The sequence below is a fragment of the Nansenia antarctica genome (assembly GCF_963989245.1).
Source record: "Nansenia antarctica genome assembly, chromosome: 7".
Taxonomy (NCBI): Eukaryota; Metazoa; Chordata; class Actinopteri; order Argentiniformes; family Microstomatidae; genus Nansenia; species Nansenia antarctica.
Window position 1 is genome coordinate 1,438,087 of NC_137677.1, and position 25,328 is coordinate 1,463,414.

General features: G+C 41.7%; 1 protein-coding gene across 5 annotated transcripts in view; it reads left to right on the forward strand.

Moving 5' to 3' along the window:
- Positions 1 to 347: 347 nt before the first annotated feature.
- Positions 348 to 25,328, forward strand: part of tp63 (tumor protein p63) — a gene marked incomplete at both ends in the record, with an annotated part of 50,257 nt that continues 25,276 nt past the window's right edge. For 3 of the 5 annotated variants that reach the window (XM_080535819.1, XM_080535818.1, XM_080535820.1), the window contains one exon: positions 21,537 to 21,575. In XM_080535819.1, coding sequence (XP_080391945.1) covers positions 21,537 to 21,575 — 39 coding nt within the window. Of the gene's footprint in view, positions 401 to 8,242; positions 8,378 to 9,198; positions 9,329 to 21,536; positions 21,576 to 25,328 lie in introns of those variants that run through there. The other 2 variants (XM_080535816.1, XM_080535817.1) reach the window with 1 other exon arrangement.

Consider the following 25,328-nt stretch of genomic DNA (forward strand, 5'->3'; position numbering starts at 1 on the left):
GAGAGAGTGATACCCTGGCCCAGCAGCTGCCGGGGGATTGGTCAGTGTGCCTGGCACAAGCCCCGCCTCTTTGCTAGGGAGGTCGAGGAAAAATACCTAAAATCAAAACATCCTCCTAACCCAAGCTCCACTCCTGTGCCACTTGACCCTCCGGCACTTTAATCTGATTCTGTTTTTTTTTTATTTGTTTGTTCTTATTTATTTATTTTTATTCATCTGTTACATTTTTTCTTTCTTTCTTCATCTGTAATTTATTCACCAAATGCATCTATTATACTCAATAATTCATGTACTTATGTGACCTACTGATAGCTTTTGAAGAGTTCAACGAACTTCGGCATTGCAGCATGAATTCTCCCTACACAGCTGTGCAGTATTGCCCAGACCTCCCCTTCCATCGGTAAGTAAAAGACTGGTTGGTGTGTGAGCGAGTCAGTACTGTATCGCCTTTTGACGTTTTATGTCACTAGACCAGAGCCGGTTGAACTTGGACACATTGGACGTATTTATTCTCCACGGCTCTCAGATTTCAGAACAGAATGACCGACTCAATCACTATGCGACTATGAAACATGTGCAGCATCCCACATGGGAGTAGTAATACGGTAACTCTCTGTCTTGCCAAGGCCCGTTGCAATTGCACTTATCCACCGTGGTGTGTCTGCTGCCATTTGGTAAATGGAGAAATGGACAGAGGGAGGAAGTAAAGTAAGCTAATGTCTGGATTAGAGGATTTCATGGGTCTCTCAGCCCCTCTGTGGCAGGTTCAGAGAGAGCTGATTGGCCGGTTGAGGTGAGGGTGTCAGACGGTGCAGGGGCCGCAGACAGACGGGGGAACAGTTGTGTCTGGAGCCTCAGCTGCCAGCCAGGCCTGATATTTATAGGTGTGGTGTACTTATGGCAACAATGCACATGCAGGCGACCGCCAGGGTCTACAGTGACGGGCGGACGGACACTTGACACTCGCTGCTCCCTCTCCCTACTGTACACCCGGCCGTTGAGACGAGAGGGACTATGGTCTGTAGATAGATCTGTATTAATATGGTGGGATGCCTGTCCTCGGTTGGCATTGAACCTACCTGTATTTCATATTTCATTAATTATGAGGAAGAGAGGAGTGGGATGCAATTTTGACTTAGAACTATAAGGTTCTATCTCCGTTTAGGGCAGTTCAGAGATATTGAGCGTCAAAGTTTGTACATTCCATTATGTTTTGTGAGATGAAACCTTTGTATTTTATGAATTACTAACTAGAAAAATGTCAACATTTTAAAAATAACACCACACAGGCTGAGGCATTAATAAACACCTAATGGATCAGATTATGTAAAAAACTCAATTTTGACCAAAAATGGAGATAGAACCTAATAATTCTAACGTCACGACTTATAAACAATCACAAGTTAGATCGTCACCATTTCTCTTGAGAAACAGATTTGCCCCCTCAGTGAATCCTGATGTGGCTTAGACACAGAATAACAACACAGAAAAACTGTGAAAGGAGATAATCCACAGGACAGGTTGACCAACACGACATGTTGAAGTTCTTATACTGTCACTGATTGTGACTTGAACGGAATGTCAAGCTATAGACAAGAGTGTTACAAGCCAATCAAATCGTGGCCTAAAAAAGCAAGAAGTTTGCTGACAAAAGTGTTTTTAAGACACTCATGCAATGGCCAATTCTTTCTAAAATTTAGTTTTTCCAAGGTGGAAATCATAACAAACCTGTAGACAGATTTATAATGTATATTAATATCTGTTTCCGCATTTATGTTTGGCTAAATTTGGGAGACTGGGAGAATATTAGATTATTATATATTATTCATATTAGAATATTAGATTATCACTTCTAATATTGATCATCTGACTCCAATGTAATTATCACTATGTGCAAAGAATTGTTGAGTCTGTGCTTATTTAGTGCAAAAAAGTTTAAAAAAATAAAGAATCAAATGAGGCTTTAATAATACTGTATAGTTATACATTTATACAATTATACCTCACAACATGAGAACAGGACATAGGACAAAGAGAGAGAACTTTCCCCAGACCTCTGCTGTTATATCATCCTAAAAACCACAGTATTTAAATTAGGAGCTGTTGTTCAGGAGACCACCAACCATCATTCATCTTATTGTCTGAGCTGATGACATCACAGGTGACACTTCAAGACTCTCCACAGAACTCACAGCCTTGTGTTTTCCGGGGGATGGTAAACTTAAGAAGATTGGGGCATAAACTGAAACTGTCCCACTTCAAACCAATACAAGTACAGCTGCTGTAGCTATATAAACACGTTTCACTGTGCACTACGGACAGAAGATGTATAACATTTGTGCTGTTATTCAAACTTGGCTATAGTGGCACAGAGAGATGGGATATAGTGGAGCAGTTGTAAGCTGTTGATTACAATTGACATAGAGATTTTGACCATTGCTCTAAAAAAGCCTTCTTTAAGATGGTGTACAAACACATGCTCTATCTTGTGTGTACTGAGAATAATTACTATAGTTATTAAACGGATTTGGTTGAAGAAAACAGTGAGTAATTATCTCCTATTGACCCAAGGTTCCAATAAAATGTTGCCATTACTCTTACAGGCAAACAGTACATAGCAAGGTAGTGTGTCAAATATGTTATACATTTGATTTCTCTTAAACTGAACAAAAATATAAATGCAACACTTTTGTTTTTGCTCCAATTTTTCATGAGTTGAAATCTTTGAAACTGTTTCTATGTACACAAAACGCCTCTCAAATTCTCTCAAATTGTGTTCACAAATTTGGTTAAATCTGTGTTAGTGAGCACTTCTCTTTTGCCGAGATAATCCATCCACCTGACAGGTGTGGCATATCCAGAGATGCTGATTAGACAGCGTGATTATTGCACAGATGTGCCTTAGGCTGGTCACAATAAAAGGCCACTCTAAAATGTGCAGTTTTATCACACAGCACAATACCACAGATGTGGAAATTTAATGTTAATTTTTCTACCATAAGCCGTCTACAAAGGCGTTTCCGAGAATTGGAATTGGAATTGGAAATTACTTTGGAGACGGCTTATGGTAGAGAAATGAATATTCAATTCACAGGCAACAGCTCTGGTGGACATTCCTGCGGTCAGCATGCCAATTGCACGCTCCCTAAAAACTTGCAACATCTGTGGTATTGTGCTGTATGATAAAACTGCACATTTTCAACACAATTGAATGAGAGAAATAGGCCTTTTGTGTACATAGAAAAAGTCTTAGGTCTTTGATTTCAACTCATGAAAAATTGGAGCAAAAACAAAAGCGTTTATATTTTTGTTCAGTGTATATTACATATATGCTTTTGCCATTTTTCACCTCTATTCTAGTTCAAATCCAGGTAACTAAGCTGCTCCTGATGTCTTAACGTCCCCATAACCCAATCTATCAGTCTTTAAAATGAACGGGTGACATGTTTGCCCCATTGTGCAAATACACATATATCCATAATAATGTCTGTCAGAAGTTTGAAAACCTTCTAAAACATATCGTGAGCTTAGAATTATACGGTTATATCTCCGTTTAGGGCAGTTCAGAGATATTGAGCGTCAACGTTTTTACATTCCATTATGTTTTGTGAGATGGAACCTTTGTATTTTATTAATTACTAACTCAAACATTTCAACATTTAAAAAATAACACCACACAGGCATTAATAAACACCTAATGGATCAGATTATGTAAAAAAAACAACTCAATTTTGACAAAAATTGAGATAGAACCTTATAATTCTAACGTCACGATTTTGTATTGATTCCCAGCATATCCCAGAGGCATTCACAGACACATTGTTTGTATTTCATTCTCACTCAGGCCTAGGATTTTCGTTCTTTCTACTCTTTACCTGCCACTTGATTTCAGACACAATAAGAGCCTGAGACTGAAAGGAGGAGAAACCGCTGGGCCGTCTTTTGTTGAGCAGTCATGTCCCTCTTCCAGCCCCGGCTGATGGATGGGAGGGAGAAGGGCTTAGGTCTTTGAACATGTGATTAATGAAGACACCGGGGCAGCCCCCCAATCGGCAGGACTGTTTGTTTTGATTGCATTTTCATCGGTTGATGTGCCCAACCTGGCAGGAGACAATAGCCATCCCTGTTTAGCGGCGACCTTTGACCCCGCGCCGTCTGAAGGGGTCTGGCCTGTCTTTAGGTGGATGCTGAGCAGCCTTCCCCTCGGGCTGACTGAATAACTCCCGTAGTAACCAGACACCCTTAGTAACCAGACACCCGACAACAAGCAGACAGGGATAAACCCCTCTTGTTGATGTTCAGATACAATTATTATAAAAGTTAAACATGTAGATTAAACGTCAGAGCTTTTTGATAAGGGGCGTGAATTAAATACAAAATAAAAAATTGTTTTGAAAATATGTTTTGCTTGTAAAGAAACTATTGTTAATACGATGAAAACATCCAAACTTACAGGACAGTGATACAGCGGCGTACATTTATATATGGTCCTAGCAAGAAACAGAAACCCACAACCTTAACGTTGCTGGCACCACGCTCCTTCACCTGAGTGAAAGAGGACCACATTCTTCCAAGGGATTCACAAAGGGATTAAAAACATGTACAAAAAAAAAAAAGACAAAAAAAGAAAAGGAAATAAGGAATTCAATGACACATGGCAACCGAATCGTTGCTAGCAAAACATTCAATTTCCTCACCCTATGTGTACTGTAGCTAGGCCTAGCCCTCCCTAGAAAGTTCACACCTTTTATTTTGATTCAGGGCCAGCAAATCCTTGTCCTCTTGTGATATATATTGTACCGGGAATCTTTTGCATGCCTCAATGTCACATTCAATCCCTTTTCGACGTCTTGCCTGATTGCACACGACCGCAATCAAACCTGACCATAAACCTGGCTGTCATTTATTCGGCTGTAAATCAAATGGCTTTGACACGGCTCACATTTAAAAAGCCTTGGATGCCTATCGCTGTGAGTGCTGCACCTTTTGTGGGACCATGATGTTGTTCCTGGCTGTAAGTCCACGTTGGGTTGAGTTTCTGGCGGGCCTCCAGTGCTGCGAGGGTTATTCAGTTCCCTGGACCGTTTCCCTCACCTTCCCCAGGCCCGGTTCCTAGGTCCATTCACTTGACTGGGTCTTCAGTCCTCAGGCCAGAGTGTTGATGTCATTAGGCTAAACTGTCAGTTGGCCTCTCTGGGTTCTGGCAGCCAATGTGAAGCATGCCTAACACTGTGTGACCTGAGATACAAGCTACTCAGCACCTGCTAAGAACCTATATTACCCCCCATGTTCTCACTAGGCTAAAATGTTTACAATAGTAGTGAGTAGTAACACATTTATGAACAGGTCACCCAATCCCCTGAGGTTAGAGCAGCTGTATTCTTGATTTGTGTTACTGCAACAACTATCACACAAATAAAACAATGAGCAATGGCCATTAACAATGCTAGAAAGGATACGTTAAAACATTAGAAAGAACTAGAAAACTAATTTTAAAAGTATAATTAAAATCTTCTTAATATGTACTTTATATATACCTAAAATATATTCATGTTTTTCTATACTTATTAAAAGTATACCTAATTTGTACTGTTATTGAACTTCCATATATTTATTGAGAATCTACTTGAATATATTTACATATGTATATAAATACTTAATTGTTTATTAGGTATATACTTCCAAACAGTATCCTTGAGATTGAACCAATAACTGTAATCAAATATACTTATTGAAAGTATACTTGGAAACTATTTCCTTTCATTTGTATTTAATTGAAATCACAAAAAGCATGTTTGAGAATTGAATTTCCTTTAATTTGTACTTAAACATATTTGCCAGTGCAGTGTTAGCCATGTTAGCTACGTACTTCAAATACAGCAAGGTTTCAGTCTACCAACAACCAGCATCACTTTCGGAAGCAATTTAAATCAAAATCAAAAACGTTATTCCAGATGGCTAGCTAGTACCACTGTGAGTAGTTGGTAGTGGTCACGCAAAAACTAACCGAAGAGTCTAGCAAGGCCAACTGGGGTTGAAGTGGACGGCTACAGGCTTTTGTGTGTCTGACATTTGTTACATAACCGTTGACTTCAGCTAACTAGCGTAGGGCAACTTCACCACCACTGTGTAGTGCCAGTTTGATTCTACCTGGAGTAACACCTGATTATACCTGGAGTAACACCTGAGCAGCTGTGCCATGGTGCAATCCAGCACCATGTGAGCCTAGATATATTTGCTCAGGAAACACAAAAGATTCTCCTGCACTATGCTTGGAGTGGACTGTGTAAAAGAACATAGAAAATAGGATTGAGAGCTTCTCTGTACACAACAGTAAGTGGACGTGTGTGGGGGGGTTGGGCGCTGTTGGACACTGAATGACAATTGACCTGTAGGGGTTTGGCATCCGCGCCTCTCGCACAGTGCCAAATCACGATATCTATGGAGCCTAAAGTACACATGGGGTTGAAAGACTCTTTTCTCTCCCTTATGACAGGCTTGGCAGCGCGGTGTTGTCCTAGTAATGCAACTCGAGCGTCGCCCCCCCCCGCTGCACCACACCTCTCTGGCCCGTAAGGGGGGGGAGTGGCCCATCCCTGGGTTGGGATGGAAGTGTCTGAACTATCTGTACTGCCTAGGAACACAGGACAGGAGAGAGGAAATAAAACTAAGTTCTGACCAGCTTCCCTAGAAAACAACTGAAATTGACCCTAACCATAACAAAACCCTTATAGTTAAGGGTTAGGGTTAGTTAAGGGTTTTGTTATGGTTAGGGTACATTTTAGTTGTTTATTTATTTACTCTCTCCTGTGTTCATAGGCAGTACAGATAGTTCCATCCAAAACCTGGGATTTTTACCAATTCGGACATTCATCTGTTTCATCGGTTTGCTGGTCAGTCAGTCAAGTCCCCTTAGTTTCCCCCCCCCTATGCACACAACAAACCTCTTCTGTGACATATTAGTAGCCAGGAAGTAGAAAGAGAGACTTCCTGTTACATGCTCATTTAAGGCCTTAATGTCGACACCCTCCTTGTCATTTGTCTCAAACCTGCGGTGCCCACAAAACCCAAAGAAGCTCGTCTTTTCGGGGGCACCTTTTCAGAAGTAGCACATTTCTACAGTAGGCTATGTCCTGTCCTAGTGACAGATTCTTCGTGTAACTCCAGCCCAGTGTTAGTTGTCAAACCCCCCACCTGGCACCTACACAGTGTAACAGGCTTGATGTTCTATCCTCCTCTGATCTGAGCATCCATCTCAAATTATTTGCTTCATTAGAAATGTGCCTGTGTTAGAAAGAAAAGTCAGGTATTAATATCATTCCCCCGCACAGAATGTAGGGGAATTCCAAGGCCTTAAATAGTGCCAGCTTCAGATTATGGCCCCCCATCTCCCCTCCCCTGCCCCCACCCACCCCCCGCCAACTCCCCGTCCAGCTGTACACATACCAGGACTTGCGAATCACAGCAGTGCTCGCGTATCGTATCGTATAGACCGCGGGGGGAATTCCGGCTTGGGCTCAGACGCGGTGCGTGCGCCACTCCAACAGGAACAATGGGACGCCCGGCTTGCAGGCGGGGTGTCGTGTTTCAGGTCAAAGTGCTTCTCTGTCTGAAGGGGGAGTCAGATGAACACATCAGAGTCACATCGTCTCCATTATGTGGATGAGATACAAACACTCAGGGTGATGTAGCATCCCCTCCTCTTAACAATGGCGCTGTTCTTTATGTATGAGGGTTTCTGTTCTCTACAGGCGTAGATCTAAAATGTGTTGCTCTTTCGTAGCACTTCATATATGTTATATATATGTTACGGTACATGTGGGAAAACTAGGGTTATGGTTAGGTGCTAGGGTTAGGGTTAGGTGCTATGGTTAGGGTTAGGGGTAGGGGTAGGGTTAGGGGTAGGGGTAGGGTTAGGGTTAGGTGCTAGGGTTAGGGTTAGGGTTAGGGGTAGGGTTAGGGTTAGACATGCCAGCATGTACCAAGTCACCTTAGCACCTAACCCTAACCCTAACTCTAGTTTTCCCACATGTACCGTATTCCCACATGTACCGTAACATATATACTGTATATACTATATATAGTATATTGTAATATACTCTGAATGCCTTTTTATTGATTACAACTTTTGCCTAACTGCTAATATTGCCTGCTGATGCCCTAGTTGACAGTAACCCACCCAGGACCGTGGCGTATTAAACAGGTCCAGTAAACTGTCGTCCTGTTATGTTTGTCTCTGCAGATTGAGGGACCCGTCATCTCGTCTGTCCTGGACGGAGGGCTCCTTCCTCACCTCCATGTCTCAGAACCAGTCTGCTCAGACCACAGACATCCTCAACCAAGATGTGTTCAACCAGCTGCTTGAGATGCTGGACCAGTGAGTCAACTCATGCAAATCTACAAGGACACACATTTTTCGCTGAGGTCACATCTTAGGAGTTTGATTTAAATACATTCAAGCAAGATTTGGAGACACTTTTATCTACTTGGAAAAGCTGCAGTTAATGTAGCCTCCATGTACATGGAATGGTAAATGGACTGCACTTATATAGCGCCTTTATCCAAAGCGCTTTACAACGGCCTCTCATTCACCCATTCACACACACATTCACACACCAATGGCGGCAAGCTACCATGCAAGGTGCCGGCCCGCTCACTGGGAGCGATTTTGGGGTTCAGTGTATTGCCCAAGGACACTTCGACATGTGGCCAGCCGGGGCTCGAACCGCCGATCTGCCAACCTTGCGATCATTAGACGGCGGCTCTACCTCCTGAGACACAGCCGCCCTGTGTACAGTGTGCACAGAGACCATGAACTTCAGGCTAATGAAATGTGCTGTTGAACGCTCCATAGCGCTGAGAGCTACTGTGCAAACTAGTCACTGACGTAGAGATGTTGCATTTTGTGACGTTAAAATTATAAGGTTCTATCCCCATTTTTGTCAAAATTGAGTTTTTTACATAATCCATTAGGTGTTTATTAATGCCTGTGTGGTGTTATTTTTTTAAATGTTTACATTTTTGAGTTAGTAATTAATAAAATCCAAAGGTTCCGTCTCACAAAACATAATGGAATGTAAAAACTTTGACGCTCAATATCTCTGAACTGCCCTAAACGGAGATAGAACCTTAGAATTCTAAGATCACGATTTGTGTCAATTCATAATCTGGAACATCTTTGTCTGTCCTGGTTTACAGGTCTGCCATCCACTCAGTCCAGCCTATCGAGCTCAACTTCTCAGATAGTCCAGTGGACGGGCCGGCAGGCAACACCATCCAGATCAGCATGGACTGCATCACCATGCACGGCCCAGAGGAACCCCTCTCTGTAAGTACTGCTCTGATCCACAACAACAAACTATGGGGCGTTTAGGTGGCGTAGCGGGTTAAGCGTCGACCATGTAACCGCAGGGTTCCCGGTTCGATTCCGGCCGGGGACATATCCTGCATGTCATCCCTTCTCTCTCTCTCACCCATCCTTCCTGTCAAAAATCTCCACTGTCTCTGTCATTAAAAAGAAAAATATGAGTGGGACTGCCCCACTCAGAAAAAACAACAACAACAAACTAAGTCTAGGAATCAAATTTATTTACACATAAATACACTACTTGTTTCTTTTTCTATGTTTCTTTATGTCTTTATATCTTTATATCATTTTGCATTTCACTGCCTCTGGATGGACAAAAATGGGTACATGCTTAGCAAGAGCAAATCCTGCTCTTGCTTCATTTGAATTAATTTAGGCTACTTAACGGAGTATTTGTTGGGCTAGATTAGTGAGATGAACGATTTCACTGTTGGGGGCTTTTGTGGTAAGTCCCATAAGATGTTGTACAGTAACATCTGGAGGTGTTGACGTCCACGATGGGATTTCCCTAAAAACACCAGAGGAAGTAGTGGGTCCAGCACAAGGCCCAGGGTTCTGATGAGGTCTGGTGACGATGGAGCGTTTACATATTCAAATCGTAGGCTAATTCAGTGAGCCGTATCAGACTGTCTACCGTTAGCAATTAGCACTCTACCTTTGTCAGTTTATTAGTTGCGGTCTAAGTCAAGGTTAGTGCTGGCGTTGGCTTAAGCTCTGCTTGACCTGGAACAGGATTTTGACACTAAGACAAACATTTCATAGATGCAGTCTGAAGATGGCAACAGCATACATTTATACAACATTCAAGATGCCTACACCTTTAATGTAAGTGTACAGCAACTTTCATTTTACTACTATATACTAATGTAATTCAATATTCCCTGTAGGTGATCAATGTTGTTAGCAATTCTCTCAACTAGTTCTGCTAGTTTTGAAGGAGTACCGTTGTTCTTACATAGGCCTACTGTATCATTTGCTTGACACTAATTCAGTAGAATTCAAACTCACTCCCATCAATCTATATTGAGTATGTCACTGATGGTGATATTTAAGCAATATCACACGAGAGGGAGTTATACTGAATATCAGCACGGCTGTGATTCGGTCGTAGGTACGAGGCCGCAGGCCAGATTATGATTTGTTTGTTTATTTAATCATTTATTTTGGCTCCGTCAACAAAAAATAGTTCCGCAACTGGACTGTTGCCTAGCAACCTGAACACAAACATTTGCAGGCTAGCTACTTTGTATTAACGGTCATTTCGGAGTGATACATATACTGTAGTTATATCAAACCCACCAAAACCCACCTCCGCTCCATGGGAGACCGGGCCTTCTGCTCCATCGCCCCCGAACTGTGGAACGCCCTCCCTGCCCACCTGAGAGCACCACAGTCGGTCGACTCTTTTAAGAGCGGACTTAAGACTCATCTTTTTAACAAAGCGTTCCAGTAGCCAGATTTGTATTTATTTATTTTTTTCTTTAGTTTTATGCCACAGTGTCTTTTTAACCTTTCTGCTTTTGATGTTTTTAGTGATCTTTATTGTGTTGTGCTGTTTTTGTTTCTTTTATTGACTGTAGCACTTTGAGATTCTTGAAATGTAAAGTGCTTTATAAATAAAATCCATTATTATTATTATTATTGTAGTTAGTTAAATAGTTAAAAGTCCCAGTGCTGTTATACTGTATATCAGCACTCATGGAATGCCTCTTGTCCGATCAAATTACTTGGTCGGAACTAACTGTTGTATATTTTAGAACAACACATTTTACTAGTTTACCATGAACTGATAGAACTGTATCTGTCCAATAAGCCCCTAACCCTAGCCCAGATGGAGACAGCTCTGACTCTGAGCTCTGACGCCACTGAGAGATGAGAGATGAGGAGGTGAACGCCGCTCCCACTCCCACGGGAGGAATGCTGTTGTCCAGCAGTAGTAAAAAATAAGTGGGTCTTCTAGTGAGGCATTGAGTAATGCTGCTCCACTCTTCCCCTAGGGGTGCCTACGGTGCTCTCTTGATCTGGTGATTAATGCTCCCCCACCCCCACCCCCACCCCCACCCCTCCACTCCACCAGAGAGAGGGGCGCGGTGCGCTGCATGGCACGCCAAGCCCAGCCGCCCTGGCTGCGTCGGTGTGGGGAGGCCAAGAGAGCCTGGCAGCTATGGGCAGCCTGCCAATCACCACGGCCCGACCGATCATTAGCCAGTCAAATGTTCTGTTTTGATGAAAGGCTGAAAGGGCCACAGAGGGCCTAAGACCTCCCTCCCTCCTCCCTAGCTACCAGCCCCCCTAGCAGAGGTGTGTCTCTTTTCATGAGTCATTAGAATGCAACTCGCCTGTTTGGTGCCCTGGGGGCCTTATTTGTATTGTGTAGGGTTTTATGTTTAATCTGAAATTCCTTTTCTTCTAAGATTTTTTTTTCTTTTTTTTCTTTTTTTCGTGTAGCTTCAGGGCAGCAATTGAGCGCAGCACCTGCCTCTCTCACTGAGGTCCCTGCTCTTGTCTATCAGTACGTGTCTCTCCTCTCTCTACCTCTGCGCAGAGGCGGGGGAGGTTAGCTGGGGGAGGGTAGAGAGGTGGAGGTGCGTAGGCTAGAATAACACGAAGGAATGTGGCAGAAACAGTGGCAGGAGAAACGTTATATGCTACCCCAAACAGCTGATTTTACACCCAGATAAAGGCTGTGATCAGCTGAGCGTAGCGGACACAGCGCTGAGTGGAGAGAGAGAGACAGAGGTCCTTTTAAGAGATAAAGGGATAAAGTTCAGGGCACCAGAAGAGTTTTTACAGAAGAGTAGCTCTGTCGACGGAGGAGTGGCTCTCTCTCTGCGCTCTAATTGCATGTTATTGTTTAGAATCTAAACCCCCCTTTTTTTTGCAACACCTCTCGTGTGTTATAGCGATGGTTTCTGTTTATTGTGATGCTTGAACAACCACATTTTGCTAACCGTTGCATTTTGGAATAAGCTGCAGGTTGTGTTTAGTTTCCATGGTTTCTGGTTAGTCATCAAGTCAACATGGAGTGCTTTTATTTTGTCCCTCTGAAGGGATTGTATGAATAAAGGTAATGACATAGTTAATTGTTAACACTGGCATAGCACCAGAATATGTGAAAGAGCTTTTGCTAGCATATCAGCCCCTAATAGAGCTCTCAGGTCTTCTGCTAGCATATCAGCCCATTAGAGCTCTCAGGTCTTCTGACGCTGGTTTTCTCTGTGTACCACATGTACAAAAGAAGAGATTTGGTGAGGCTGCATTCTCATTTTATGCACCCAGATTGTGGAATGCACTGCCAGTTTACATTAGGGATGCAACCTCAGCACATAATGTTCAAGTCGAGACTAAAAACCCATCTTTGTAATATTATTACTAAATTAAGATGATATAATGATTAAAGCACTTTGAGCTGCAACGTTTGCAGGAAAAGCACTATACAAATAAAGTTATTATTATTATTATTATTATTAATAGTTGGGCTCACTCTCAAAGATGAGCTTCGCCATTCATCTCTATTTGTTACCCTCAAAAAACTCACTCAGGTTATGTTGTGTCTTTGCGGCCGCTCTATTCTCTTTCAAAGCCGTCTTTCCACAGGACAGGACAGCAGGACCTGTGCTAGGCAGCTACTGCACAGTAAGAAAGATGTGTGTATGCACCTATCTACCTTACTGCACAGGAGAAATTAATTCAGTGCATAATTTAATTAGTTCATCACATTAGTACTGCCAGTGTTTTTTGGCTGACATGTTCATTGAATTCACATTCACATTCATTCATTTTAAGTTCTGAATTATTTTTCTTGTTCGCCCCACCAGTTGGCCTGCAGCAAATTCAATGTGTAATCAGAAAATTCCAGCAACTCTCAGCATTGTCAAGGAGCAGTACCACAGAAAAATTGTTCTATAGCTCGTGAGCTTAGAATGATCAGGTTCTATCTCCGTCTAAGGCAGTTCAGAGATATTGAGCGTCAAAGTGTTTACATTCCATTATGTTTTGTGAGATGGAACCTTTGTATTTTATTAATTACTAACTCAAAACTGTAAACATGTAAAGAATAACACCACACAGGCATTAATACACACCTAATGGATCAGATTATGTAAAAAAACTCAATTTTGACAAAAATGGAGATAGAACCTTATAATTCTAACGTCACGAGCTGTTAGCTTGCTGGAGCAGAACCATTTCACTAATCTCAAGGATTGTTTTGCAATATCTAAAATGGGGCTCTAGAGGGAAAGAGCCCCTATTGCCCCTATCTGTGATAAGCCACTTTTTGAATATCGTCTCAAACTGGGCCTAGACCCCCCCCCCCTTCTCTCTCTCTCACCCCCACCTTCTCTCCTCTCTCTCTCCCTGCCCTCTTATGGCACATCTGTTTCAGTTGAAATGTTGTGGCAAGAGAGTGTTCCTGTCATAGATTATATGTCATTTCATCTCCTTGAGCCATTGCAGTAATATTGTCATTTTCTTTTATTGTTGTACATCATTTTATACATCGTTTCATCAAAAGCTGTGCTGTCAGTGACATGGAGAAAGAGTACCAACCAGTCAAAGGTTTGGACACACCTTCTCATTCAAGTGGTTTTTCTTTATTTATATATTACATAGATTAAGGATAAAGATAGATTTTCGACGTAGATTAATACTGATTCTTCAAAGTAATAATAATAATAGCTTGGGTTTATATAGCGCCTTTCATAAAACCCAAGGACGCTTTACAATTCTAAATTGTAATTCTAAAAATTGCTTTTTTAGTGGTTTTCTCCCACGTATTCTAGAGAAGAGAATGCTGGGCAGAGTTCACAGTTTCCTTTTCCACTGACACACACACACACACACACACACACACACACACACACACACACACACACACAGACCAAGCTGATTGAGAGAATGCCAAGAGTGTGCAAAGGTGTCATCAAAGCTAACGGTGGCTACTTTGAAGGATCAAAAATATAAAACATATTCTGGTTTGTTTAACACTTTTTTGTGTTTACTACATAATTCCATATGTGTTCTTTCATAGTGTTGATGTCTTCAGGTTTAATCTACAATGTAGAAAAGAATAAAAAAATAAAGAAAACCATTGAATGAGAAGGTGTGTCCAAACGTTTAAATGGTACTGTATATATATATATATATATCCCCTAGAACTCTTCTGGAGGGCAGAGGGGTCACCAAAGAAAAAACAGCATGTTAAGATGTCAACCTCAAATATGCTGTAAAATAGTAGTGTGTTCACAGTACATCTGATGGCCTTTAAAGGTGTACATGTTTTTTGTCTTTTCTCTTTAGTTTACATTGCGTAAAAAACAACTTGTGAATTTATCAAATCGTGACCTTCGAATTATAAGGTTCTATCTCCATTTTTGTCAAAATTTTGTTTTCTTACATAATCTGATCCATTAGGTGTTTATTAATGCCTGTGTGGTGTTATTTTTAAAATGTTGACATTTTTTTATTAGTAATTAATGAAATACAAAGGTTCCATCTCACAAAACATAATGGAATGTAAAAATGTTGACGCTCAATATCTCTGAACTGCCCTAAACGGAGATAGAACCTTATCATTCTAAACGGAGATAGAACCTTATCATTCTAAACGGAGATAGAACCTTATCATTCTAAACGGAGATAGAACCTTATCATTCTAAACGGAGATAGAACCGTATCATTCTAAACGGAGATAGAACCTTATCATTCTAAGCTCACGAAATGTTCCCATTACAGGACCATTGTAAAAAAGACAACCAATTCACTGTAGTTTCCTCTGCAGGAGTCAGGACCATGTTAATATTTTCTACAGTAGCAGGTGTCTAGGCAGAGTTGTTGGACAGTGTCACAGTCAAACCAAACCAAAGCACGTTGCTCTGCAGTCGCTCTCTGCCTGAGCCTGTCATGTGTGGATGGAAGCCCTCACTGTTCAGAGCAGCAGGTGTCTCCCAGCACAGCACCACAACCTGACACACGATACTGAACTAAGCTGCAGACTTAGAGAAGATTCTCTCAAAGGGACAAACAGAGAGAGCAAAGCCTCCTTTGTGTCTGCGTGCTGGGAGCCCCAGAGCAGGAGACACCTCTCACAGATGAGTCTGTGTTAATCGTCTGGCTAATACGGTACATGGTGGATCCAGTAGGTGATGGGAAGACTAGAAGTTGGGATGTAACTAAATGTGCTTACTGAAAACATTAGGGTTAGGGTGAGGTGCTCTGATATGATGATATCTTATTTGAAACTCAGGAGTTCGTGAGCTTAGAATTCTAAGGTTCTATCTCCGTTTAGAATGATAAGGTTCTATCTCCGTTTAGAATGATAAGGTTCTATCTCCGTTTAGAATGATAAGGTTCTATCTCCGTTTAGAATGATAAGGTTCTATCTCCGTTTAGGGCAGTTCAGAGATATTGAGCGTCAAAGTTTTTACATTCCATTATGTTTTGTGAGATGGAACCTTTGTATTTTATGAATTACTAACTCAAAAATGTCAACATTTTAAAAATAACACCACACAGACATTAATAAACACCTAATGGATCAGATTATGTAAAAAAATAAATGTTGACAATAATTTAGATAGAACCGTGTAATTCTAACGTCACGAGTCACAGCATACTCATATCTCCAGACTGTAGAATACATACGTACAATACTCCTAACTTTACTCCACTGCCTACAGCGAACCCCACAGCTTGTGGCTGACTGACTGTCTGTTGCACACAAATGTCTGTTGTAAGCCAAGCAGCCTGGAGGCCAGTCTCTTTTAAGCGAGTTAACCCCCCTGTCACCAAGGCCTTTGCTGTAATTTGTGATTATTGGGTGGGTCAGGTTTAGGACTCTAGTCCTTTTGTGCTGTGTCACCAGTGTCACCTGAGGCGGCACTTTCAGAACGGCATCCTCTCCTTTATTGACTTAAACCTCAATAGTAAATAGTTAAACTTGCCGTGGTTGATGTTTATGATGATGATGATGATGGTTGCAGAGATAGTATGAACGTAGCTCTAGTCTAACCAGACTACTTTCCTCAGTCTGGGATACTTTCAACATTTCAAAGACAACGTTTCGTGATGTTAGAATTATAAGGTTCTATCTCCATTTTTGTCAAAATTGAGTTTTTTACATAATCTGATCCATTAGGTGTTTATTAATGCCTGTGTGGTGTTATTTTTAAAATGTTGACATTTTTGAGTTAGTAATTCATAAAATACAAAGGTTCCATCTCACAGAACATAATGGAATGTAAAAACTTTGACGCTCAATATCTCTGAACTGCCCTAAACGGAGATAGAACCTTATCATTCTAAGCTCACAGTTTGGCACCATGCATCTTCCAGAATAACTACTCAACTCTGTCAACAGGATTATCACTGGTCTTTAAGACCTGTGATTTGTGATCTCTTGGAACATCTAATTGCATGGCCAGGATTTTGATCTGCATGCTTACATGCTTCGGATTCAGTTTCTGCACATTTTGTATTTTGGAACGTTTGATAAAACTGTAACCTTCAGGTACACTTCAAAGTATTCGATTCTAACAGAGATATATTCTGTACCTGCTCCTCTGTGTAACAACAGTAGTAATGCTCCACCTCCGATTTCACCACAACAATGAGTGTCCTAACCTCTTTTCAACACTGCTGGCCGCCATTGTTGTTTTAATATAATTAGAAGTTTGTTTTGCTTAAGTACTTAACAGCTTCAGAATAGGTTGACACACACACACACACACACACACACACACACACACACGCACACTGACCACAGTTCTGTGGGAGGTCAGAAGAATGGGCCTTTCTAAAGTGTTTCTTTGCAGCCAGGCTGACCTACAGGCCCGTAGCCCCGGGTCGTGCGCTGGGTGGGGCCGGTGATCGGAGATGTTGACTCCAGGTCACAGAGTTATGCTTTAGTTTAGTGACAGCTTGAAAGCGCTTTGACCAGAGGGCAAAGGTTTCTCCTTCTGGGCCCTGCAGTCATATAATTCACCCCCATCCTATTGACCTGCTTTGCTCTGAGTCTGTACTATCAGCTACCTCTGTACTATCAGCTACCACTCCTCTTACAAGACCACATGTTTACATATCTGCTCTGTCTGGCCTGATGCAAATCGTGACGTTAGAATTATAAGGTTCTATCTCAATTTTTGTCAAATTTTAGTTTTCTTTACATAATCTGATCCATTAGGTGTTTATTAATGCCTGTGTGGTGTTATTTTTTTAAATGTTGACATTTTTGAGTTAGTAATTAATAAAATACAAAGGTTCCATCTCACAGAACGTAACGGAATGTAAAAACTTTGACGCTCAATATCTCTGAACTGCCCTAAACGGAGATAGAACCTTATCATTCTAAGCTCACGAAATGGCTTGATAATGTTATCATTATGTAGCTTGATTATGTTATCATTATGTAGCTTGATAATGTTAGCATTATGTAGCTCCTGGTCTATCTGCAGAGGAGCGTAGGAGTGACTTTCTATTTGTTTAAAGATATATATATGTATTTCTATCAAAGAAAATGATCATGGTCACAGTTGTAAGCAACCACTTTAACTGAAGTGTCAGTGATATCCTAATTTAACCACACAGCGAGCCTAGAGTGAGCGCTAAATTCAACCTGAGTCTCCCAGCACTGTAGACAGGTTTAATGAACCTGTGGTGACTTTTCTCCTACAGTATTTTACCGTAGGCCTATAGTATTTTTTAATTAGCATCAGCTATATGCTCCATTATCACTCGCAACCCTCAGTCATAACCATTATCAACTGCCACTTAGTCTTAGTCTTATTTCAGTTGCTTTCATGCATTTCCTTACATCCTTTAATTTAATTAGTTTCCTCTCTGTAAACACAGTCACAACTGTATGGTTCAGTCAGGACACTTACAGCGTTTTAATAAGTTTAGTGAAATTGGTAATTCATTATGTTTGGTGTAACTGGATGGCTCTGCTCTGATACATGAAGTTAAACAACATAAAGTACAATGTTATAAGGAGAGCCCCTAAAACGTTCAAACCCCCGGTAGGTAGGTAGGTAGGTAGAACACAGTAGGTAGAAGGTAGGTAGGTAAGACACAGAGCCTACAGGGGGAAGCTGGGGCAGAGGGTGGGACGACCAGAATGTAACTCCCATAGCCAGTGGCAAGAACACTGTTTAACCACCGTGGAGTGTTGCATAACTCAGCTCTTTTAAGCCTCGTCCCACAGTCAACATGTGATGCGTTTGCTTTCTTTGATATCTGGATTCAGCTGCCCGTCTCCTTAAAGTGACTGAACCTACGTAAACTTCATGCATTAGAATTGTAGGCCTGTCTTTACAGTATAACATGTTTAAGATATTCTCCTATCTGACTTGATCCCCTATCAAAGACGTGAGGCACGGCTGCATGATTTCATTAGTAATTGACACAGAGCCTGGAGGCAATCGCCATGGCAACGGCCATTCTATGTTTTAAGGAATGTAGCCTACAGAATTTCATAATGTAGGAATATACACTAGGCCTACATCCATATATTTTGTTTATATATTTGTATTATCCCAGACAAATGACCAAAACGATCTTTGCACATAGTTGTAATGGGCCTTGTGCATGGTGCACGTATCTTGTGCTGGAACAAGTGCTTGCCGCCTCCTGCTGTACCTACACAGAGCTTTATGAAGAGGGTTCATTGCGTTGTCCTCTGCTGTTTGGTTTATTTTTTTGTCCATCCGTTTTTACTGTGACTGTACTACGGACTGGTGGTTGGTTCTGATTATGTCACTAACATACAGTGGCTTACATTTACATTTTACATTTACATTTACATGTTTGGCATTTAGCAGACACCTTATTCCAAAGCGACTTACAATCAATACATTTGACTAAGCAAGTGAATCATCAATCCACCAGTCAGGAAGAGTAATCCAGCTCAGGCCCGGGGCCACTGATAGAAGGAAAAACCTTCTCCTATCACCTTCTAAACCTAGTTTTTTTTTTTTTTTATAGACACTGGAGAAACAGAGAAACAGTACAAGGGGGCAATATAAGTTTTTAGGGACAGTAGAGGGGAAAAGCGGGTGTCTTCAGGAGACTCAGTGCTGGGGGGCAGAAGATGTCTCAGGAGGAGCAGTTAAGGTGTAACCTGAAGAGATGGGCCTTCAGAAAGTTCCTTCACTTTTTCTACATGTTGTTGTGTTGTAGACTCCATTTAGAATTGATCCTAAGGATCAAGAGGACTTAATGAGATGTGCTCAGGCAACCTGATCCACACAGTGTGTAACTGATTCCTATGCAAATCAGAGACCCTATAAAAACAATGCTATTAATTCCCAGATCACATGAACTCCTATCCTTGTATTAAAATAGAACGATGGAGTGACTTGTTTTAGCATTTTAGCATAATGTGAACATTTTTGTCGTAGGGTCTGAATACGTGAGATATTTCTGTATTTCAATTTTAATAGATTTGCATACATACATTTCTAAAAACTTGTTTTCACTTTGTCTTTATGGGGTATTATGTGTGGATTGATGATACAATTTATTAGTTTTAAATTGAATCTATAACACACCAAAATGTGGAAAAAGTGAAGGGGTCAAAATGTGGAAAAAGTGATGTGGTTTCCGAAGCCACTGTATCTAACTGCCTTATCTCATTTGTGATGGTCCTGAATCTGCATATCGTGAGCGTAGAATGATAAGGTTCTATCTCCGTTTAGGGCAGTTCAGAGATATTGAGCGTCAAAGTTTTTACATTCCATTATGTTTTGTGAGATGAAATCTTTGTATTTTATTAATTACTAACTAAAAAGATAGTAGGTGGTAGAATAGAGACAAAATGAATTCAGTTTGTCAACATCAGTTAATTAATCAACGTTAAAAGAATAATGTTGGCGCCTAAAATATAGTCAAGTCTTTTTTCATGGTGGTTTACAGTAGAAAACATGGTTAACTGTGTCTCTCGTGTTGTCAGTATAAGTATTCCATCTTAGCAGTTGAATAGCTGAACATCAGGTAAACGCTGTGCTTTCTCTGTCAGACCTCACCTGTGTCCTTAGGTCTTCATTTAGTTCTCAGGCTCAAAGTGTTTATTATTCATGAGGACGAGGCCTTTAGTACTACTAGGCTACACTGGCTTTCACCTTCAACACAGATCTACACCAGTCATCTCTGATAGATACAAGCAATCTACAGGAGTCACATTGTGTTGCTGGTGGCCTCTGCAGAGGGCTTGTTTGTGAGGAGGGAGGGGAGCGATTCTTATGCTAACTAGCCGTGGTGGTGATGTGTTGATGTGTTCCCAGCCCTACCTGCAACCAGAGTCCTAACTTGATCTCTGCTGGAATTCTTCACAAACTCTTTTTGAAATTGCTCTGAAATCTCATCCCAAAATCATTTTGATTGTGGTTTAGTGTTTTTGTTTTTTTGCCTGGTGGAAAATCATTTATCATACCTTGATATTCATATTTTCTCTTTGTTTCTCTTCTTAAAAGATGATATCCGAGGTAAATTAAGTTGCACCTCTCCAGGGTACAAATGAAATGAGAGAGTACAGTAATAGCACAGTGATTTGAAATGCTCATGGCTGCAATATTAAGTTATATTATTATTATTATATTAAGTTTCCAGGTGTTTTCTCATGTTGTTGTTAACTTATCAGTTGTTTATTAGTGGCATGTTGCAGCACCACATTAGCTCTTTGTAAAGAAAGGATGTAAACTGTAAACTATAATGCCAGTGCTGTTCAAATGCATCTAAGCTATCGGCTAGACTAGAATGGGAAATTAGATCTGTTACTTCGGTGCATCTGTGTTATGCAAGCAGTGAATTAGAATTTGTTATATTTTGCATTTGAATCAATAACTATAGTGACGGTATTCAGAATGAAATAGCCTGACAAGGCGTATGTGGCTCTCACACATTAAGGAGCTCTGCAGAGCTTCTAAGGAGACAGTGCTTCTCCAGGAGATGGGTGTGGACTCAGGTGTTAGACAGGTAGCTCCTCAGACCCCTCCCCTCTTCTCCTTGGTATATATGGCATTCCCATAGAATCCTATAGAGACTTCTTGCTTGTCCTTGTTTGCATCCCATAGTCCACGCCACTCTTTTCAGAGCTTATAAGGGAGAAAAGAGCTATAGCATCCTGGAGCCAGTGGAGCAAACAGCGGCCGCACTGCTCAACCTCAGCGCCAACATGTTGTACCTGGAGGGGACCCCCACATCGTACAGCGAGGTAAGGCCCAGGACGAGAGCTTTTACACAGGGGCATCCGGAGCCCTTCGCATGGCCGGTTTCAACGACCCCCCATGGTACACACGGAATACAAGATAGGCCTCAAAATGTTCTCAGATTATTACCGTGTTACCCGCCTTTTCTTTATGGTTTCAACGGGTCTCACATAGTTTTAAGACTCTATATTGCTTACATAGTGAGTGGCTGGTATGTAACACATGAATCTGAATAAGTTTGAATACTTCTTACATTACTTTGTAATAATTATATCATTAGATCAACGTGGCACCGATGTCACAGATAAATAAACGCAGCCAAATGTTTTGGCGGCTGCCGTCTTCTTTGTTTGCGTTTCGATTCAGTGGCGTTGTGTGGGGTTGTGTGTGTCTGTGTGTCTGTGTGTGTCTGTGTGTGTCTGTGTGTGTCTGTGTGTATACCTGGGCGAGAGAGGAGAAAGCAGGGGAATGTAAACACCTGGTTTCTAAAACAGAAGCGCTTTATGAAATGTCTGCTATCTTCTCCTGGCCTCCGCTTCTAGTCCCAGCTCTGTGAGGGTCAGAACTATTGACAGTTAAACCCAAAACAGTCGCCTGTCCGTCCCCTCAGTCTTTTAATCTGAGTTAGACGAGGCTTGGAATCAGGCCATGGATTGTGTTTGCTTACTGTGATTGTGTTTGATTACCCAGGCTACTTGTTACATATTGTAGGACACAGGCAGAATACCTGGGGGCCTTAGCCGTGATTTGCCTCCATAAATGATCATAAGGATGTTATTGTTGTGTATTGGTAGTGTGTCTACGCTTGGGAAAAAAATATTCATATGAATAAAAGTGGAAAAACAAATAAAAATCTGACTGCCACTGCCTTAGGGAGCTGGGTTATTGATGATTGGCCTTATTTGCGAAGGAGAGAAGCGCTTTGATTTGGTAAAACTCTCTGGGGGCAGCTGGGTGCTCCTTATTGCATCAACATTGCAGTTTGCTCATGTACAGTAAAGTCATTGTAAAATCAGCGGCAGGTAAATTTGACTGCAAAAAAGTGGTTGAGTGAAATAAAGAATGCATAGGATAATGCTTGTCCGTTTGATACAAAGAGCTATTCCAAAATGAAGCGATTGTGATTTAAAAACGGACATTTGGCATTTAGGCTATAGGTGCCTTGGTAGGTTGAATTACAGCTGTGAAATAATAGGCAGTACATTATGGGTACATTTCTGCACAATGGATTCCAGAGCCTTAGAAAGTTCTGTTTTTCTTTTGAAATATATAGACGATATTTAAGAGGGTTTAATGTTACCAACCGCTTTTTCTAATATAACTTTACTGAAATAATTTGTCTTGTGTGACGCTTCAAGATTTGGCTCATAAATGTCTCCCGATTTCATTACAGTCTTGAACTGCAATCCTGTTAAATTTAAAGAACATAGCCTTTATTCAGATTCAGATTCAGATTCAGATAACGTTTATTGCCATTATGCTTGACACATATAGGAATTTGTTTTGGCATTACAGTAGGTGCATTTATGCTTTTTTTCACATATACATAAACAAAAACAAATACAAATACAAATGCAAAAACTGGACAACACAGGACAGACAGTGCATGGATAGTGCTATATTATATAAGTGCAGTGCAGAGTTTTTTTCAAGGTCCAGTGCATATTCAGTCCTGGGTTATATATGTAATGGTTGCATTTGTTAGGCGAATTTTATAATGTGCTTTTCTAGTTCTGCATAGTCCTAACTGTCTGGTCGTACAACTCAACAGTAGACGATTTCTATCTATTTGTTTATCTGTTAAAGACGACCTCCTGATTCAAATCAGCTCCTCTTCTAATGCTTCCCTGCACCTCCTAAGATGGCTGTGATCAAAACAGATCTGCCTGTTTGTTCTCCAGAAGCCTCGCATTCAGCTGTCAGGTGCTGAGTCTCTGAGTCTACCTTCCTGCCTTCCTGCCTCCTTCTCTGCTCTGCTGGCTTGGATAGGGTCTGTTGTCAACACGCACCGTTAGTCCTGAGCACAGGCTGACAGAGGGCTTCACTTGTGTGTCCCCCTTTCCCTGCGTACGGGGTCAGGTAACCAATAGTCTTAAGCTTAGGTTAATGCTCTCAGTGAGTGCCAGGTTAATGTTCTTCTCAAAGCTTTATTCTGAAACTCTTGGTTGCCAAAAGATGACCCATTGATTGCCCCCCTAACCCTAACCCCCGCACACAGAATTACAGACCGTTTCTGTATTTGTTTTGTCGGCATTGTGGTAATATTGTTGTGCTGCTGTGTTAGGTGTTTATGTACTTGTGTTAAGTTAAGTAACTTCATACGCATTCTTCGGTAACAAACCAAAATGCCATCTACCTAAAGAGCCGTGATAGTTTTTCCAGAGATTGTAGGTTGTAGATTGCCCCAGGGGCGATTGCAGGTGTGTCTTGTCTTTTAAGTTTGTGATTGGAGGCGTCTTTGAGTGGTGTCCACCTCAATCCCCCCTCTGAGGGAGGTATCGGGTTCCCCCCCCCCCTCCCACCCCCGTCTCCTGGGAGCCTTCAGAGACACTAGAATGTGGCCGGCCAGGCGCTGCTGTTTGGTCCAGGGGTCATAATTGCTTTAATGGTGTGTTGATGTAGATACAATCACCTGCTCTGCCCACCACAGCAGGTATGAGCACCAGATAGACCCCCACCCAGCCCCGCCTCAACCCCCACCCCCGTGGAGCTGTTAATGCCTCCGCCTAACCCTGTGGTCACTCATCACAGTCCCCTAAGACGCACTTACCGCCCCCCCCCACCCAGAACCCAGGGTACACAGTGCAGGTCACTGGAGAGTCTGGAATGGGAGCTATTCTCCCCCCCCCAGGCCAGGTCTCCTGTCTCTGGTTCCTGGCAGTTATTGGCAGTTCAGAGTTCAGAATCTTGATCGATTACCTCGCAAACTCATAGTGAAGCTATCAGAAGCAGAAATATAATTAGCATCTATGTGGTTTTATTTGTATTTTAACTGACATATAGAGCCACACGCAGTCGCAGTACCCCCAAATGTTACTGGTATGTCTAAAACTCTAACAAGCTGATCAATGGACTGGCAATGGATGGGTTAATTAGAATTTCATTCTCCATTCATGCTGAACCAAAATGATACATCAGTCAATAAAAACGACTGGCGTTAATATTGACCTTTTCGTGAGGGGGGGGGGGGGTTGTATGTATTTGCTGTTTGTATTTCAAGAATCCCTGCCATGCGCTCTTGCATATCCTGGATTCCTCCGTCAGAATCAACAGGCTATCACTCTGAAGGTCAACAGTCTCTCTTTCCCCACTGGGCTGAACTGCTTACTGCTTACCCCAGCATCTGCAATCAGACAAAGAAATGCTCGGAGGCCCTGGAAACAGCCTCCACAGCCTCCGCAACCTTTCCCCCGCGTTATTAAAGGCTGTCGAGGACATCAAGGCCTGTTGATTTACAGTGCCTGCCTCTGCTTAGCAAGCCTGACGTCCCAGGGGCCCACGCTCTCTCTGAGCGAGGCTATAAACGGAAGGTATTTTTAAGAGCAGCTAAAGTGGTTATTAAATGGCTGCTGTATTACAGTGGAATAAGATCTGATTAAAGGGACAAGAGGGTTGGAGAGACGACCTGAGATCTCTCTCTCTCTCTTGCCCAAAGTCTTTTTAAAGGGGTTGAGCTCCCACTTCCACTTCTTCCAGTCAATTAAACATTCAAGCAGACATTCAAGTTTGGGTGACGGTTTTGCTGTTGGAAGTCACTT